This window comes from Scomber japonicus, chromosome 13 (assembly GCF_027409825.1).
Source record: "Scomber japonicus isolate fScoJap1 chromosome 13, fScoJap1.pri, whole genome shotgun sequence".
NCBI classification, from domain to species: Eukaryota; Metazoa; Chordata; class Actinopteri; order Scombriformes; family Scombridae; genus Scomber; species Scomber japonicus.
Genome location: NC_070590.1, coordinates 18,664,130 through 18,684,281, shown reverse-complemented (window position 1 = coordinate 18,684,281; position 20,152 = coordinate 18,664,130). Strand labels below are relative to the sequence as shown.

General features: G+C 39.8%; 1 protein-coding gene across 1 annotated transcript in view; it reads left to right on the top strand.

The window, feature by feature from the left end:
- The window catches only part of LOC128370919 (FRAS1-related extracellular matrix protein 2-like), a 74,419-nt gene that overhangs the window by 14,005 nt on the left and 40,262 nt on the right, over positions 1-20,152 (top strand). Inside the window, exons 3-4 of the mRNA XM_053331103.1 lie at positions 1,378-6,318; positions 8,997-9,086. Of these exons, the coding sequence (XP_053187078.1) occupies positions 1,378-6,318; positions 8,997-9,086 (5,031 nt within the window). The remainder of the gene's footprint in view (positions 1-1,377; positions 6,319-8,996; positions 9,087-20,152) is intronic.

Sequence of the window (20,152 nt, the reverse complement as noted above, 5' to 3'; positions counted from 1 at the left end):
CATGAATATGAACTAAACAACTTCTTTGCTTCTATCACCTTCACACTCAAGCCAGCTGCAAGAGGTGTGAAGTTAGAGCAAATGAGGAGGAACATTAGTGACAATTACAGAGCCAACAACAAGCAGACAAATGGCAGTGTTCTTTTATTTGAGGACTAAAGGACCTGTGAATGTTTATCTCATCAGCAGTTTGGTCGTAATTAGGTAATTACTGTTTCTTGCTCTTATGGTTTTGATTCTTATAGTCAAAACAACAATAATAGTACCTCATTTTATTATATTATGTACATGCGGTAGCTATACACCATCCAGAACGTGCTCCAAATGAAGAATACTGTGAAATTACTTTTCAGGCTCTATCGATTTTTGTTCTGCTCAAGATTGTCTCAGAGTTCAAACAGAACTATGATGTGCAAAATCATCTGTAGGTGTTCGAAACATATAAATTAGCTTTTTTTTTTCTTTGTTATTGACAGAAGACAGGAGATAAAAAGAGAGAGAGAGGCATGCAACATTGGTCTTCATACTATACTGATATGCTGGTCCTTGGATGCAGGGTGATGTCAAAAAAATAATGATTAGTAATTACAATTAACTAGTGATTGCTAGTGCATGAAATATCTCTTTATAATGTGCTAAAAACACAATGAATTTGTTACATATGATCAGTTGTGAGAATTTTTTGTGAATTCTTAAAATGATTTATTCATTTTTGAACTATTTCGTAATTAAGTCTGTCTCTATCATCAAAGCATCTGGACAACAAACGTAGTGGGGTAGGCTAATAAAACCCTTTCTGACAAGTTACAATTTTGTCATTTTTCCCACGTTCATCAGTTTTTCATCATATCCGCACAGATGACATGATTGTATGATCTGTATTACCTAGCCTACTCATGAACAATACTCGAATAGGCAATTTTCCCCCCCTTTATCAAATCTTGCAGAGAATAGTCCTGACAGGAGAAACTCAGTAATTGCACAGTATGCAATGACTCGCGTCTGTGTAATTGAATTCATCTTCCAGTCTCCTCCTCCTCCTTATGAATGTCAGCTGTACTGCCCACTGGCAATAAGGTTGAACTAACAAGCCCTCAAAATCCTCCAATATGGACAGAGATGGGCGGTAGCACTTCTACACAGGCTATCAAGTGCCTCAAGTTAAAACTCCTGCGCGCTTTTCTCGCTGAGCATGTCGAGGGACTGCACGGATAGATGCGTGGGAATCAGCGTCGAGGCATTCAGCTGACTCCCATGATTTAAGGGATTTTTACGCTTAGCTGAAACGACTGAAACATTGGGACAGTGACGGTTTTCGGATGATTTGGATCACGTTCATTGCCAAGATGTTCTACAGACTTCTCCTTTGTTTTTCAGTAACAGGTATTGTTTTCGCGCAGCCTGACAGCTCTGGATTATTTTACGCACTGAGATCTGAACTGTCAGAAGATGCAATCTTGGTGGCCAACAACGGAATACGTGTGCCTTTCGGGAGATCCGTCTTCATCGATCCCATCAATGATTTGGTGATCCAGACACAGCCGGGAGACCGGTGCAGCATCACCGTCTTGGATAATGATCCGCTCTCACAGAGACCGGGGCATCTCTCTCCCAAAAAGTTTCCGTGTGATTTCGGTCCCAATGACGTGACATACTCCCACTACGGGTCCAGGAGTCCAGCTAAAGACAGAGTGAGGCTGCAGCTCAGGTATGACGCGCAAACTGAAACCGTTATTATCCCGTTTATGATGGAGGTTGAGGTAGTTTTTACGCAGCTAGAGTTACTCACCAAAAACATGCCTCTCACTGTTGATAATCTCAAAGGGATGAGTAACCCCATAGATAAGAAGATTTTAGAGTTCACATATGAGAGAGACTCTCATAAATGCGAGGTGACGTCCCTGTCAAGCGGCAGCCCGCTGCCTAGATATGGAAGACTCATTGATGGGGGCAAACTTTCTAAAATGATGGACTGCGATGAATTCACACAAGCTGACATCCGTTATGAGCACACGTTTGAGCGCAAGTCTCCCAACAGGGATTATGTTCCCATGGTTGTGGAGCTGCACGATAAGGAAGGCAACCTAGTGAAACAGGAGTATTTCCATCTCATGATTCGCATCAAAGAGGGAGAGGAGAACACGCCTCCCAAGCCCAGCTTTGTGTCCATGATGATGATGGAAGTCAGCCAGTTTGTCATGATTGCCCTCACCCCTGATATGCTCGCTGCTGAGGATGCAGAGTCAGACCCAGATGAACTTATTTTCAACATCACCTCTCCCTTATCTTACGAAGAGGGCTACATAGTCAGCACTGATGATAGAAATCTCCCCATCACATCCTTCTACCAGAGAGACTTGCGTGATCTGAAAATAACTTACAAGCCCCCCTCCCTGGACTCAGACACTGAGAGGATTTTCCAGCTTGAGTTTGAAGTGGTAGACACAGATGGGGCCATCTCTGACCCCTTTGCTTTTATGATTGTTGTGAAACCGATGAACTCTTTGGCCCCAGTTGTGACACGTAACACGGGTCAGCTACTGTATGAGGGTCAGTCCAGGCCTCTCTTTAGCGCCCACAATTTGGAGATCAGTGATGAAGATGACCTAGATAGTGTCACCTTAACAGTAATAGACGGCCTGCGCCACGGGGACCTCATGGTGTTGGGTTCACACAGGAAATTCTTCACACCCGCTGACCTTGCGACAGGGGTTGTTGTGTATCAGCACGATGGAAGTGACACATACAGCGACAACATTGTCTTCAAGATGACGGATGGTAAAAATGAAGTAGAATTCCTCTTTCCCATTACAATTGTTCCCACTGATGACGAGCCACCTATTATAAATGCCAACACTGGCCTTGTGCTATTTAAAAACCAAATGATGTCTATATCTCCCCTCATGCTCAGTGCTGCCGATATTGACTCTGAGGACTCAACTATTAAATTCATTATTGTTCCCCCATTTTCCACGATTGGCACTGTGCTTCTAAGGCAGTCAGATGCCCCAGAGGACCCCTCCTCCTGGAAGTTCAATGCTGAGGATGAAATGTATGAGAAAGAAGTGACAGAGTGGCTGCAGAAAGATATCACTGATGGGAAGTTGTTTTACAAGCACATAGGCCCCCACAACACAGACACTGTCATGGATCAGTTTGTGTTCACAGTTCAGGATGACAATGACCCCCCTAATGAGTCAGGAGACAATGCGTTTATAATTAGGGTTTTACCTATAGATGATGTACCCCCTGAGCTTTTCCCTGGCACCACGCTGCAAATGACTGTTCAGGAGTACAAGCTTACACACTTTAGCAAAGAATTTCTGCGCTACACAGATTTGGACTCTGAGGACCGTGACCTCAAATATACAGTTATTCAGCCTCCCACAGACACAGATGAAAATAACCCAGTTGCGTTCGGCTCTTTGGTCCTGACAGACAGCCTCGACACAGAAGTCACTGAGTTCACACAAGCTCAAATTAATCACCACAAAATCTCCTATGCCCCCCCAGATGTTGAACTCGGAATAACAGCCCATGTTGTACAGTTTCGTTATACTGTTGAAGACACGGCTGGGAACAGCGTAGAGGGGGCTTTCACTATCTACCTCCAACCGGTCAACAACAAACCCCCTCAGATTACTAACACGGGCTTCACAGTGCTTGAACGTGGGATGCACATCATCACTATCGCTGAGCTTGATACCACAGACCTCGACACAAAGAGTGAACAGATTACCTTTACACTTAGCCAACCTCCTAAACATGGCCAGATCCAGGCAGCATTCACAGACCTAGAGAAAAATGGGGTTTTCAAACTCGAGGATATCTCAGAGGGGAAAATATCATATATTCATGGAGGGGAGGAGACGATGAGTGACGAATTTCAGCTGGATGTCAGTGATGGGATTCATGTTGTAACCGTGACAGTCAAAGTCAATGTAAAGCCTGTCGATGATGAAACACCAACTGTCAGTTTGCCTGCGGGAACAATTGGGTCTCATATGGATGTGCTGGAAAACGGAGCCACAGAAATCACAACTAATGTCATTCAAGGCCATGATGATGACACAGATGACCTCCAGCTGACCTTTATTGTAGAAGATCCCCCAGTTATGGGTGAAATCTTGGTTAAAGGAGTGCCTGCCACTAGGTTTACACAGTCTGATATTATTAACGGTGTGGTTGTGTATGCACACACAGGTGGTGAGATCGGTCTCAACTCTCAGCAGGATGGTTTTAATTTGACTCTGACAGACATGTCTGATGATTGGACAGTAGGTGGCAATAAGGTCAATGGAGTCCACGTTCGAGTTACTATTCTCCCTGTTGACAGCCAGGCCCCTGAGGTTGGAGTTGGGATTCAATTCAGCGTCATTGAAGGGGAGAAATACGCTATCGGCCCTCAGCACTTGAATGCAGATGATAATGACACTCCAACGGATGATATCCTTTGCACCATCATTGTCCAACCTTCTGCCGGTTATGTGGAAAATATATCACCTGCCCCAGGCTCAGAAAAGTCCAGGTCAGGGACAGCTATCAGTGCTTTTACCATCAGAGACATCAGGGAGGGAAATATCTATTATGTGCAGAGTATTCACAAAGGGGTAGAGCCAGTGGAGGACAGGTTCACATTTAGGTGCTCTGATGGCATAAATTTCTCAGAAAACCATTTTTTCCCAATTGTTATCATCCCTTCAAATGATGAAAAGCCAGAGATTTATTTGAGGGAGATAGTTGTGATGGAGGGGATGAACATTGTCATCGACACTCCGATTCTGAACGGGGCCGATGCCGATATCCCAGCTGAGGAGCTGATGTTTATAATTTCCAAACCTCCCAAACATGGTGCCATTTTAAATCAGCTATCCACAGGTTCTGTTTTGGTGACTAATTTCACTTTAGAGCAGATTAGGGAGGCATCAAGCATTATTTATGAGCATGATGACTCAGAGACAACAGAGGACAGCTTTGATGTCACTCTGACGGATGGGAAGTACTCTGTGCAGAAAACAGCCATGGTTATGATTATTGCTGTTGATGACGAGACCCCCAGAATGGCAATCAACGATGGCCTAGAGGTAGAAATAGGAGAGACCAAAGAAATCAACAACAAAATACTCAAAGCAACAGATTTAGATTCTGATGATAGTACGCTCACATATATTATACGGTTTGGGCCCGGTCAGGGTCTCCTGCATAGGAAAACCCCATCTGGGTCTCTGGAGAACATCACAGTAGGCATGAATTTCACACAAGCTGAAATCGATGAAGGGGTTATACTTTACACACACAGTGGACAAGAGGGTATTAGGGACTTGGTCAAATTTGATGTCACAGATGGAATTAACTCACTAATTGATCGTTACTTCTACATTACTGTGGGCAGTATTGACATGGTCTTCCCTGATGTGGTCAGTAAAGGCGTGTCTCTGAAAGAAGGTGGCCGTGTGACTTTGACCACAGATCTTCTCAGCACTACAGACCTTAACAGCCCTGATGAGAACCTGGCCTTCACCATCACAAGGGCACCGGTTAGGGGCCACTTGGAGTGCACAGATACTCCTGGCATGCCTATCGTGTCTTTTACTCAACTCCAACTCGCTGGCAGTAAGATCTACTACATCCACACCTCGGATGATGAATTGAAAATGGACAGTTTTGAGTTTGAAGTTACTGATGGCTACAATCCTATTTTCAGAACATTCAGAATCTCTATTGTGGATGTTGACAATAAGAAACCTGTTGTGACTGTAAATGGTCTGCTTGTCACAGAAGGACAAGATAAGCTGATTACACCATTTGAACTCACTGCTGAGGACCAAGACACAGCTGAGAAGCTGCTAAAATTCACTGTCACCCAGCTGCCTGTTCATGGTAAACTCCTCTACAACCATTCCAGGCCTGTCACTAGCTTCACTAAACAAGACCTCAATGAAAACCTCATTAGCTACAAACATGATGGAACAGAATCATCAGAGGACTCCTTCTCTTTTACAGTCACTGATAGCACACACACTGACTTTTATGTTTTCCCTGACACTGTTTTTGAGACTCGGCGCCCTCAAATCATGAAGATCACCATTGTGGCAATGGACAACGGTGTCCCCCAGATTCTTCTGAATAAAGGTGCCCACACTTTGAAGATTTTGGCCACAGGTCACCTGGGATTCCCCATCAGCTCCAAAGCGCTAAGAGCAGAGGACAGAGACAGCAGCCCAGCCTCCCTAGTGTTCCACATCACTACCCAGCCCAAACATGGCTACATCATTAACCTGGGACAAGGAAACAACTCCATTGACACATTTAGTCAAGGTAAGCCTTGAACAAAACTATGATGACTGTAACTTGACTAACTATAATGATTTTGTCAAGATTCAGTGGCAGAGTAATGGTGGAAAAAAACAGTTATGATTTTAAAATGTGATGCGGCTTAAACAGTAAACCAGTGTATTATATTAAATGTATTATATTTATTCAACTCCATAATATAACATACAAATTTACAAATTATTATGAATATGCAAATTGAGTGTAAATCTGACAGTAAAAAAATCTTCCTCCCACTCAAACATCTTTTAAAATTTATAAACAGTGAAAAAGTTATAGAATGTTAAAGTTAAAAACCCCTTGCAAATCTGTAAGTTTTGTCAAATTTTTCACACAGCCTGCAAAGATTTTAATTTATGGAGTAATAATTATTCATATTTGTGACCAGTGCTAGCCTGGGAATTTCAATAGTTAATTTGCAGGCCTGATTTAGATGTGCCTTTCTCATCAAATCATAATTAGCTGACCAAAGTAGAGGCTGCTATTTCATGCAAATGGCTTGTAGACGTTTAGAGATGAATAACTTATTATTTCTGCATCTCGGGGGAAATGTTCACATCAGATGTTCTCTACAATGGCTTGTTAAATGAAGCAGGACAGAAGTAGATGATCATAAGAAAAGGTCAGCGCAGAGCTTTTAGTGACTGAATAATATTTGAGCTGCAGCTTATTCTGATGTTTGACCAGGTCAGTTCAATTAGAGAGAATTGATTGCAGTTTTTGCATCTTAAAAAATTAAACCCCCAACAAAATACATTTATATACACTATTACCATACACAGGGAGGTATGCCACCTGAACTATGAATTTGTAAACACATATGCCATGTCTGCATGCCTATGTGTTGATATCGTAGACAGAATCAGGACAACAATGGCACTGATTGCGGTCTATAGCAACGCAATCAGTGCAGTATTTAATATCATGCTGAGGCAAATTATCCAAATAAGTAAGAAAATTCTCCTACACATGCCACAGCTTGGCAGAGACTAAGAGAGAGTGAAAAAGAGCTCTTCACTCTGCAGGCGACGGACACTTCTGCACACAACTACTGTGCGGCAGCAGTCTTTGAAAAAAAAAAGGTCACAGATGAGACATGAGTGCAGTGAGAAAGAGAAGCAAAGGGGCATAAGAGGGGCAGAGAGAGCAAGTAAAGTGGAAAAGAGTGCAAAGGAGGCAGGGAAACGGGTAGAGTGATGAGGTTGTAGGTTGCATGAGAGAAATAAAGAATGAGGAAAGGGGCGTGAGAGAGAGAGAGGGAGAGAGTGAGTGTGTAACTAGGCTTGTCAGAAGAATCAGTCAGGTGAAAGAGACAATCTCTCGCTCTTTATTTACTCATCCTATTTCCAGGGCACATCCCATGAGACATTCTCTTTAAATATTTGATGAACAGTGTGCCCCTGGTTCACAGTGTTGACTTTATATCTGCAAGGTCTTCAAGTTCAAGGCTGCATGACAATACTCCCACCCTCCTGCTCTTGTTCTTTCCTACATAGAAAATTGACTAATTCTAATGTAGAACAGTGCCCTCATAAAAATCTTCTTATAATATATAATTGTTGAATTGAAAATGGTAATACATTTTTGTCATAGCCTCTGTGTGTGAAGGGAAGAAGGAGAGGGAGCACTGACAGGAAGCCACATAAGAGGTTTAACATGCGTCCCAGCCAGGAGTCAGGGGTTTATACTTTTATGAACCTCCTTCCGCAGACATCTATTATTGAGGGAGGTGGTTTTCAGGGGCCAAGCCCTTTCACAGTCTTGATGATTTTTGTACACTGTAACAGACGTTTCGGGAGAATAGTGGAAAAAAAATGCAGAGTGAGCCCTGTAATTCAGAGATGTAAGCAAAACAGCTGTGGAAGTGTAGGTGCCCCACCGCAATCCTGTTTTTAACATTCTTAGCCTCGTCTGTCATTAAAAGATCCACTGTCACCTGGTTTCCAGAGGTGTTGACATAGGGAACTGGCAGGTTGGGGATTTTCTGTTGGTTTAGCCTGAGCTGTCTCAAATTTTAGGTTGTGGCCTTATCGTCCTGGATTACGGATGCATGACTTTCAGAATGCTTTCTCTAGTAGAAAATTGTTCATGCTGAGTGCTGATAAGGAACTGAATCAGTGTGATACTAGAGACCTGCTGTTATTGTAGCTGATATGGTGCTGAAGCGGGATAGCTTCCATCTTTGAACAATTATTTGACAGAGAGAGTGTTTGAACAAACCATAAAGCCATATTACAACTTCAAAGTGCGTTTGAGGCTATTTCTGTTGCCAGCATGAAACTTCACATGAAGTTTCTTTTTTAATCTTAAAATGCAAATTGTCTCATAAATATATTTTTTTAATCTTGACAAGGGCAAATCTCTTCCATATATAGTTTATATTTTAGCTTTCACCTTGCTTTAAATTAAATTTTCATCACGCATCATCTCACATTGACATGGCAGTGTAACCCTTCACTTTTAAATGCAGAGGACAATGTACCTCATTTGCTTTTTGTGATTAATTATATCAAATCATGTATGGCTGTTTTCTTTTCATCTTGATTTTGTGTTTGTTTCTCTTTGTTGGTTTTGATGTGGGGTTGTTTTTCTTCTCTTGTCTCACTTCCATGTTTTGACCCACCGAAAAGTTACACTAAATTAAAGTCACTCCTCTGTTACAGCTGATATTGATGACATCAACATCTGCTATGTTTTGGGGAATGAAGAAAATGCTACATCTGATGTCTTCCACTTCTCCGTTGAGGATAACGGTAAGATAACACCTTTCTGCATTTATACTTACATTTAGATCTTAGCTGTTCCTTTCCTTTATGCACAGCGAGTTCACACTGATTGAGACAAAACAGTGCTGAATGCCATTTCAACACAATGTTGATAGATACAAGTGGAAATCAAACATGCCATCTTATTATTTTAATTTATTGCACATTAGAAAAAAAATGCATAATACAAGAAATATATATAATACCTACAGAACATTGAGATTAGGAAAAGAGAACAATAACTAACAAAAGAGAAATGTGCAGAAGTAGCCAATAAAACTCATAAGGGTTTGTTGGCTGGCATCCTATTGTGAGACATTCAACATAAAAATGTTGTAAGGGTTAATAATTACAGAAAAATACATACAAAGGCTAAATAAAAAATAAAAAAAGTTTAAATGTTACAAGTGTAACAAGAAAGGTGACAAAGGTGACTTGCCATTTTTTTTGGTTATGACATGGTCTCCTTTTAGAACCACCAGTTTATCATCACTCTGTGTGAACAAAGACTATAACCTGTTCCCTCTGGTTAACAGTAGTTGTCAGGGTTCATAGAATAAATCATTGTTCATAACTAGCAACTTATGATTGTGATTAAAACCACTCAATTCAAGAATTGTATTCCAGGTGATAGTTGAATTTTGTAAATTGTTCCTGGCAGATTTAACAAGTTTAGTGAGCCATGTTTTTGTTCTGTTGTTTTCATTCCGCTTCATTGGGATAAATAGGAGCCTTCCCCCTGTCAGTGTCAGATGGATGAGGTGACTGATGCTCACACTGACATCAGCTGTGAATTCAAGTGATCTGCCCTTTAGAGTCGGTGCAGCTGTTGGTTTATTTCTGAAAGATGTAAATAGGCTAACAGAGGCCTTCTTTCTGTAATTGTACAAATTATGCTACATCATATGAAACCAAAATCAAAAAAGATAGAGTACAGTCCATTTACAGTTCAATGATTTAATGAGACATACTGCTTGTATAATTTGTGAATCTGACTGAAGGATATGTCAAACAGTATTACTGTATATTTTGCAGACATTCGTGTTGGTATAGAGAAAGTAAATGTATCAACATTGAAGTATTAAAGATACAAGCTACATAATGCAAAATAAATAAACACTAAGATGTTCAGTCAGAAATATACTTATATTATAGGTGTATAGGTATTCCAGGTGTTTGATTCCAGAGGGTTAGAGGAGCAACTCTTATATACAGAGCAGTGAACTTGTTCAGATTGAAGAAAATAAAGTCATGCTTTCAATTGTATGTAGAAAATCAGAATAAATGTACCTCTACTTAGTTGTGACCAGCTAGGGATGCATAATAATGAATTCACCGCCTGATTTATGCAAATGCACATTCAGTGCGGTACATTAAGCTCTATATATGTGCTTGCAATGTGTGTGAAATTAGCATCCATTTAGTAAGGCAGCAGCTAATTAAGCAGTCAGGTAACAGGAGTCTCATCTAGCTGCATTTGTCCAAGATCAACAAGCTCAGGAAAGAAATCAAAAAGTATTAATACTGCAGCAAAATGATTATTAATGAAATTACAACATTTACCAAAGCTTCAGTCAAATTCAGACTGAGAAAATATTTTAGGGTTTTTAGGGATATTTTAGATTTATACTGATAGGCCCTCAGAACAAAATATAATATAGAAAAAGCTCCATCATTAGAGGAAATGTACTCCAATTGAAGAAATGCTGCAAATACATAGACAAAACATTGGTCCTGTTTCTTGCCTTAAACAAACAAGTTCCTTAAGTGTTATGTCCTTGGGGGCCTCTGCAACCCCAAAAAATAAATATCAGTTTATAGATAAGTAAAAGCTTGAAGTTTAAGTTTTAAGTGTGACCACAGAGCCAGTCCACACTTGAGATGTTGTAAAACCTTTGGATAGCGGGTTTTAGCGGTTGAGTTGTTAGTGGCTTTTTGTTCTTTTTGTGTGATATTTTAAAACTAATTGAGTATTGCGCAGTCTGTTTCTGCTGTCAAAAAGATGCAAAATATCACAATTGTTCTCCTCCAGTTTCACACTACTATTTGTCTTAATCACCAACATCCAAAATTAAATGTTCTATTTGCTTTACACAAGAGGCAAAGCATTCTATTGTACAATTTCATCTAAAAACATGAGCTTTTTGAGAGTTTTGTGAAATAGTCAATTTTTCAAAAGTGTTTTTCATATTATGCACTTACAAGATAGTTCTAAAGTAAAAGTACTAATGCATAGAATAACACTTTCTGTGTGCATATGAAAGGAAGAAACATTGACTAATTGATTGTCCATGCTCCTGTAAAGATTTTTTTCCTCCTTTTCTCTGCTTTTGTCAACATTCTGTCATAAATAAAAAAGACGAGGAGTTAATATTAATCCTAAACTTTACTGGATCCATTTGGGCTTCCTTCTCTATCCGGAATTAAGTGTTTCTGCAAACTGATTTCCAGACACGGAATGTGTAAAGCAAGGACAAATATATTAAAAACGGTGCAATACAGTGAATTTCAGCAGAAGGTACAATAAAGTGTGGAATGTCTCTTTTAGCAGTTCCTCCCTAAAAGTAATTAAAATCAACTCAAGCCTCTATTTTTCAGGAAGTGAGTATTATGTTCTTGTAACGCATGAATGTACATGTATACGGATCCAGGTATATACAATGATTTGTAAAAAACAGTAATTGGCGTGAGCTATGGTATGCATTCAATCCCACACATGCATGCACAGCAGAGCATAGAGGGGTAGCCCAAGGCTATGGGGCAGTCAGGCCTCTAGCACAAAGAGGTGTTTGATATTTAAGAGCCTAGGCAGCATTGTGGGTAATGAGAGCCCTGGGCGTCTGAGTTGGGCAGAGCTCCGAGGCAGCCACTGGTAATTACATGGCCCTATTACAGGCTCATCTACAGGGGAATAGTGGCCGGAAGCACCTTCTGTCACAGGTTAAGACCAGCTGGGATCACTATAGTTAACTGTAATTGGCTGGAAGACGGCTTGTTTCCCAGGCTTCTCTTTGACTATGGGATGTTCAGATAGTTATGTTGGAGCAGCAGAAAATAACACCAATTTCAGTGAAGCAAATTTGAAGAACTTGCAAGCATAATTCTGAGCTGCAACTAACAATTATTCTCATTATGATCAACCTTCTGATTATTTTCATTTTAGTCTACTAATTATTATGACAATAAAATGTCATAAAATAGAGAAAAATAACCATTAGTTTCTTGAAGCCCATGGTGACGTCTTACAGTGTCTTCTTTCGTCCAACCAAAAGATGAAAACCTAAAGATAATCAGTTTATCACCACACAAACACGCAAAACACACATTTTCTCACTTAACTCCGGGGCAATGTAGCCATATACTTTGAATAATATTCGTCCAGGTTTTAAGATTATAATACTATGGAGTTGAATAGAATATAATTGGTGGTGCTCATCACAACACAGAAATGAGCAGTGCACCTGTTACTGTGGATACAGCCCTCACTATTGATACATTTCCATTGGAATACATTTCTGCCAAAGAAACAGCCTCTATACAGCTCTATTAGGCTATATTTGGGTGGCACCTCTGAGAAGTGAATGTTGAAACTTGACTTTGCATGTTGCATTTGAGATGACAGCAGTCCTGATATTTAAAATGGATTAAAATGGATTTTTTTTTGTAATACATGTTTTATACATTGTCACACTTTTCTGAGTGTGCTTATCATTACACCTACACACTACCAGTGTCTTTCCTCTCGACTTCCCTCCTTATCCCTTCTTTTTCCTGAATGTTTCTCCCTCCACCGCAAACGGGATTGATTCTTACAATAGAATCCTTTCATCCTATCCTCCCCCCTCCCTCACCCATGAGCAGCCTCAACATACCGCTCCTTTATCTAGAGTTTCAACGATATATCCCTTTAAAATACCCCCTGCAGCCTCTGTATCCCTGTTTCATCCACGTTTCACTGCACACAATACACATTACAAGCATTTCTTGGTTTTCACTAATCTCGCGAATATAAGAAAATACTTTGAGTGCCACTTTTCCCTTGTTAGCAGTAGAAGACTAATTATCACCACTGACTATCCTGCAAGGGCACCAGTTCTTTATTATCAGCTTTGTTTGTGCATGTTCGATTGGGTGTGGATCTGAGGCGCCACTGAGACTTTTTTTTCTCATCTTTTCACAAGGCCCTTTTTCTATAAAAGCATTCATCCATCACTTAAGATGAAATGACCTCATCTGATTGTCCTCTTCCTTGTCAAAGGATAAGTGTTGCAAATTATTTATGTACATACAGAGATTTGTTCTAATAGATGAAAGAAATAAGTATTCTGAAAAGATTTAAATTTAAATTGCTACTCTAATGACTTTTAAAGATGAAAACCTAATAGTCGAATGATGTTCAGAGTTTGATTATTTCTTGACCCAGAAGTATGAAAGTCATCCATTAATATACTGAATGTAAATGTGATTTTGTTTCAGATTTCTTGGAATTTCTTGGAATTGAAATAGCTGTTTTTAATTAATTTCCAAAGCTGAAACACATTAGTTGCACAGTTTTTTTTTGTTCATCTTCCTTCAGTATATCTCACCTGCTTTGGAGGCTGAGTTTAGACTTGACACAACCTAAAAAGCAAACAACATCAGGCTTAAACTGTCTGTCACCATGGCCACAAATGGGCAGTTTAATCCATTAAACCTATCCAGCAACATTTACTGATCAGGGAAGAATTAGCATGTAGCTCAGACTGACACATGCACACGTCCCCTGGCTTTAGAAGAAGATTCTCTTCATCTGTCTGCATTCAGGAATTTACTGTCACTCACTTCTCCCAGGGCCCAACTCTCTTATCTTCATCCTCTTCATCTATCTCTCCCTTCTCAGTCTGTCAGTCTTAGATCTTGTTGTTCTTTTATTCATTGTCCATTTTTTTACTCTAACTCTGCATGTTCATTATATATTTTGCTCTTTGGTGTTATTTTTATCTGCCTCTTAGTCTATCAATGTCCTTCTCTTTTCCAGTAGGGGTACAGTCGTAATATTTTGCCCCCCTGTCAGGCAGAGTTTAATTTCAAAGAATGTTGCGTTCTATTGTGTGAGTGTCTTAAGTGTCAGGATTTAGTTTTACTGGCACACTCTTGCTGTCTTTTCCAGCTGTCTGTGTCCGCCTGCCGTGTTCATCTGTCAGCGCTGGTGCTGATGGAGCTCTCTGTTGTAGGATTACAGCACATTCAGTAGCCGCGAATGTCGCTCGCAACGTTCTGCATCTCATTACAGCGTTGAGATGTGAGCATGGGACTTGTTGAGAGATGTGAAGGGATTTTTCATCATGTTAATCATCATTCTGCATTTCTCTTTCCTTGACAGCCAGTGAGCCACATGTAAACCAAATATCCTCTAATCTCAAGAATCAACAAAAAATTCAATCTTCAGCATTTATTTTTCCACTTGTGACTGATGACAGTTTTGACTGTGAATACAGGATTCCCAATTATCAACATACAGTATATATTTTGCTTTCTTTTTACATTTTGTTCACACCATTACTCTTTTTATTTTATCAATTTTTTCCCATCTAATTTTCATCCTGCCCTTCTTCCTGTTTAGATGGCGTACAATACATAACTTCTTTATATCCACATCTCCAAATATGTCAGAAATGTTCTTTGGAGTATGATGTTCTTTATGTAAAATAAAAAAGAAAATTAAAGCTCACATACAATCTTAATTCTCACTATCCGTTTTACTGTCTTTGCATGCCTTACTATTTCTGTTTCCTGCTGTTTCATTTTTAATGGATCTTTAAATCATGTTTAAATCATCATAAACATTACAACATAGAGTGATATTTCATTTGCATTTTTCTGTCCAGATTGCAATATGAAAGCACACAGCACTGGGGAAATGTTATGAACTCTTAACTTGCTTTATTATTCATATTTTCAAAGCCTCTAATAAAAGCCATACATCTAAAAGTAAACACTGGAAAAGCAGCTGAAGTCAACATGAAACTTTTCTGGCAAAATGAAATTTAGTTTTACAGAGTTGGAACAGATAATGGAGGGAAATTAGAGCAGAGAAAAGTGGGGAGGGGGAACCAGAGATTTCAGTAGATGGTTTATCAGACACAGTTTGCTCTCAGGAGTGCCAGAAACCATCCTGAGATACATTAAATCCATCCCTCTATTAAATATTATATTGGTGGCATGGAGAGACTTGCGCTTAAGATGGAGTGATAGGCATTCTGGAGTTCTGCCTCTGTGTATAGCACAAAGAAATCCTGCAGGAGAACAAATGCTTTTTGGTGACATCCTTCATCTGACACTCACATCACATAAGTGCTTACACACAGATACAGACATATTATGTACACACATATGCACAACTGTACGACTCTTCAGACACACACATACACCTCAAGAAAGACACAATTTCTTTTTCCCCAAGCCTTCTCCCTTTAAGCTTTAAGCAATGCCCAGGGTCATATATGGCTTTCTTTGCAGACATCAGTGAAAAACCTCATGGTTATTAAGTGTATCACAAGAACTTCAAAGGAGTGAAGATTCTTTGCCCATGATGTCAATTTCTTAAGGTTTCATGTGCAAGGTCGCTTAAGGTGTTTCTGCTCCACAGTCATGCCTGATGGCAATTCAGTATCGGAAGGAAACAATGTGTTCTTCTGTTGCACGAAACTTTTATCTCATTATTGTCAGTGGGGGGCATAATGTATGTGCACTTCACTTCCTCTGTTGCCCACAGGCACACTTTGGCACACACATGCAGTCAAATACACTGTATATACAGTAATACTCTTGTTATAAACAGTATCATCAGATTTGTCCTTGCATTTGGTTTAGTCTAAAGTCCTGTGAAGTGATCAATCAAACACAGTGACTACTCGACAGAGGCGGTCCTAGCTAGTTTTGTGCCCTGTGCAGACCGACCATCGCCACAAGCCACAAGCAAAATATTGAACTATTTACTAGTTATTTTATTACATATGTTATTAAATACAAAAGTTAACAAGAGTAGAGAAAGACATTAAGATAAATAAATGACATGTGGTATGTTAACACCAATGTAAATTGCACTAATCCTTCACCACACAAAAATAAGGTGAATAAATGAAATATAGTATGTAACACTTTTTTTTTTTTTCCATTTTTTATTTATCTATTTATTTATTGCATTTTCACATAACCCAATAACTTACATGTAGCTATAACGGGTCTGTATTCATTTTATAAATGTATTATTATTTATTTGGAAGCAGCAGTTTGTGTTGTGTGGCCTGGGATCATAATCATCACAGGTCAGTCTATCCCCAGCCCCCCTCTCCCCCTTGCTTTTCCTCTGAGAGTGAGACTCACTCACAACCTGCTCACAGCCTCTGCAGTCGCAAGTTGATCCCCCGCCCCTCCCCTTTGCCTTTTCTTCTGACACACACAACCTGTATACATGACTCTCAGCAGCAAGTTGACGTGATAGTAGGGGCGCCTCATTGCCCACTGCACCAACTTCATGAGGAAATGAGCGGTATTAGTCTAGAAAACTGGCGATTTTTTTTCTTTTGAGGACACACTTTTTTCTTTTTTTTTTGAGAGCGCTCGTGCGCCCCCAAGTAGATTGCGCCCTGGGCGGTTGCCCACATTGCCCATAGCAAAAACCGCCCCTGCTACTCGACCTAAACACGTGTAAAGCAGCAGTCCAGACAGTCCAAATTTAACACACAAACATCACACACATTGGCTTTAACTTTCCTTTGGGTCGAGCAGGGTTGAAGTACTTGTGTATGCCTAGGGCCATGAATTCTTGGTCAGCTTATATCTCACCACACCTCAGGAGATATCCACAATCATGCTGATTGCCTTGAATGAAGTGTAGATGCAGTTGGACATACACAGGCATAAAATACACACACACATACATGCTGGATTATGGTGGTGCTTAAAGACCTCTAAAATGACTTGCTTTCAATCTGATATATGCATGGTCACACACGCCTAGTAGGAGAAGGAAACAGTGGTGTGCAGAACCCAGCATGGTCTCTTTGTTCCTTTTTGCCACTAGTTGCACACATGCCAAACCTCTCTCCCAACTTTAGTACATACCACACACATCTCTCAGGATACACATTTGCCTCCATCCATTTCTTAATGTACTACAAGCTATTTAAACATCCTGAGAGGATTTGAAGTGTTTGTATTTTGTCAACCATCAAAATTTATGCAGAGTGACACTCCTGTCAGATGGATGGTTTGTGGGCCCCTATTACTACTGCAATATTACTGGCGGTCTTAGCAGAAAGAATGTTGCGGAGCTTCATATGCTACATTCTTTGTAAAAAAAAATGAACCCATTGCCAACTGAAAGAAATAGCAGATTTAGCGATTACTTCCAAGTCCCATGTTTCTGGAAAGTTTTCCACGGTGAGAGAGAGAGATCATTGGGTTTGTTTGGTTGCATATAGCTGTTTGGTTGCCAGTTGCATTGGGAGTTGGGGACTTGTATACAAAAGAGTACTGAAGGCAGATGGAGACGTAACAATGAGGGAAGGGCCACACAGCCAGCAGCAGAATAGATTTACTGTGCAACAGACGGCATTGTCTTTCTGTGAAAAATGTCCTTTGATTTTGAGTGTGAAGTCTCAGACATGCACACAACTGAAACTAAAAAAAAATCAAGACATCTCTGATTTTTAAGTCTGAAGCAGGAGCCTAGTCTCGTCTTTTTTAAATTATAAAATAAGGAAAATATATTTATTAATGTGGTCGCAGTGACTCTGATCTAAATGCCATTTTAATGCGCAGTGTTGGATGTTACTGTCAATGTTCCAGCAGTCTTGGTTGTCAAAAGCACAAATAGACAAGCACAAGACAGGTGCCTGCATACTCCACACTTCACTCCCCCCTGCCCCCGCAACACTCTCATGCATGCTTCACACATCCCCAAAACCTGTGAATGATAGTTCCTTCTTTATGTGTGTGTGCTACTGTACATATAAATATGAGTTATGTTTATTGGACACACATTATGTCTTTGTTGAAAACGAGATCCCTTTGAAAAAGCATCCTCAGGGAATGTGTTTTTGAAGATTTAATGTTGTTTAATGCAGGATGAGTGGTAAGTCCATATTTACTATCTCCATTGACAGACTAAGACAGTAATGCATTCATGCTTATAAAAGAAATTATGTATTTCTTGCCTGACAATTTCAGTCAAATTCCTTTGTAACAAGAATTGTGCCATGTTGACAAGTAACATACAGCTAATAACATAAAATATGAATAGGACATCTTGTGTAAATCATCAAGTTGACACTGTTCAATTAGTGACATTTAGTAACCTACAATCATACTGTAGCATAGCTGCAAATGTCATCAAGTGGTCATTATGGGGATTTGGTAGGGATGTGACGATAAATTCAGCTCACGAGACAAGATGATGCACGATATTGGGTTCACGAGAACAAGATGAGACAAAATTTTAACACCATTTTAAAGAAAACTTCAATCATGAAATATATGACTGGAAAAATAGTTTGACTGAAAGTCAAAAAATGCGAAACAATGCAGGTGCATTTTGAAATGTTTTAACTAATCATCTTGTAATGAATGTCACTTATGTTTGTACTTTCTAAGTATGAATTATCATATGCAGCATGCAATATGCAATGTATGTAATTCTTCTTATAAAGTGTGAGAATCTTGGCTGGTGCCTGCAGTATATTCAGAACCAGAGCAAATATTCAGACTTAGATGAAGCACTTGTTTTGATGTGCTATTGAATGAATGGTTGTACCTTGGGATGCTACTTTTAGGGGTCAAGGACCTTTCTTTAGAGAAAAGACAGTTGGAGACAAAATAAAAGCATGGCTTACTGTGGGATGAGAGCTTTTTCACTGATACCCTTTGTATGAAAATACATTTTTATTTAATAGGAAATAGAAGTGACATTGACTCAGGCTACATCTTATGTGATCTGCAATTGTAAGAAGAGGAGAGAGACCAGGTTGAAATGACAAAAACTAACTACACTTGTTACGTCACTGTAAGTGCAATACAATCTTCATGAATAAATAGCCAATAATTTCATCTGTGCAAAAGATGGACAAACAACAGGGGTGGGGGTATGTTTAAACCACAATGTTACAATGGTAGAGGCTTAAAGCTGCAGTTGGTAAGTCTTTATAAAAGTAACTTTTTGTCATATTTGCTAAGACTGTCACTATGTAAAGACAGCATTACATGAAACTACTCATCTGTAAAAAAAAAAAAAAACAAAAAAAAAAACCTAACCCTAACCCACCTACTGCTCCTACTGCACATTGCCAGAATCCACTGCGACCGGACAAAAAGAACCAATCAGAGCCAGGATTGTGTCTGATGGAGTGTCTGACAGCTGTCAATCACTGCTCACACACACAGGCCCCTCCCCCTTCCTCCTCAGCACGGTCAAGCTCATATCTCCGAGAGCGGCTTCATGAGCGTAGAGAAAGTAATGGCGCAGCAACAACCACTGCGTGCTCGTGGTCGCGTGCACGTCAGCCTCCTCTGGGGGAGGGACTTTGGAGGCAGGGCAGGAGTGTAGCGGAGAGGGATGCTAAGTCCTCTCTCTCCTCTAAGTTACCAACTGCAGCTTTAATGGTCAGTGACTGTATCGGAGATGGAAACCCTAAGCCGTAACCACAATTCACATGCTTAGTCAGAGCATCATATAGACCTACAATTATAACAGAAACATTCTTACTGTGCATTAATGTTATGCACCTTTTGATTTCAACCCGTGAATATGAAATTGTCTTTTCTGACTGACAGCTGTTAATGATGATTCCTTAGTAGATGCTCCATCATAAGACAGCAACAAACACAGAAGAATTACAGTTTTTCTCTGGCAATTTCTTTAGTGATCCTTAAATTTCCTTTACAGAAACTATAATCCTTAATAGGTTCAAAAAAACTTTGTGGTCAGTATTTAATGGGAAAGCCTTTGAAGGAGGGTGTAAAAGTGAATTCAGCTCTATTGAGAATGATTTCAAAGCTGCTTTTTTGTATAGTCA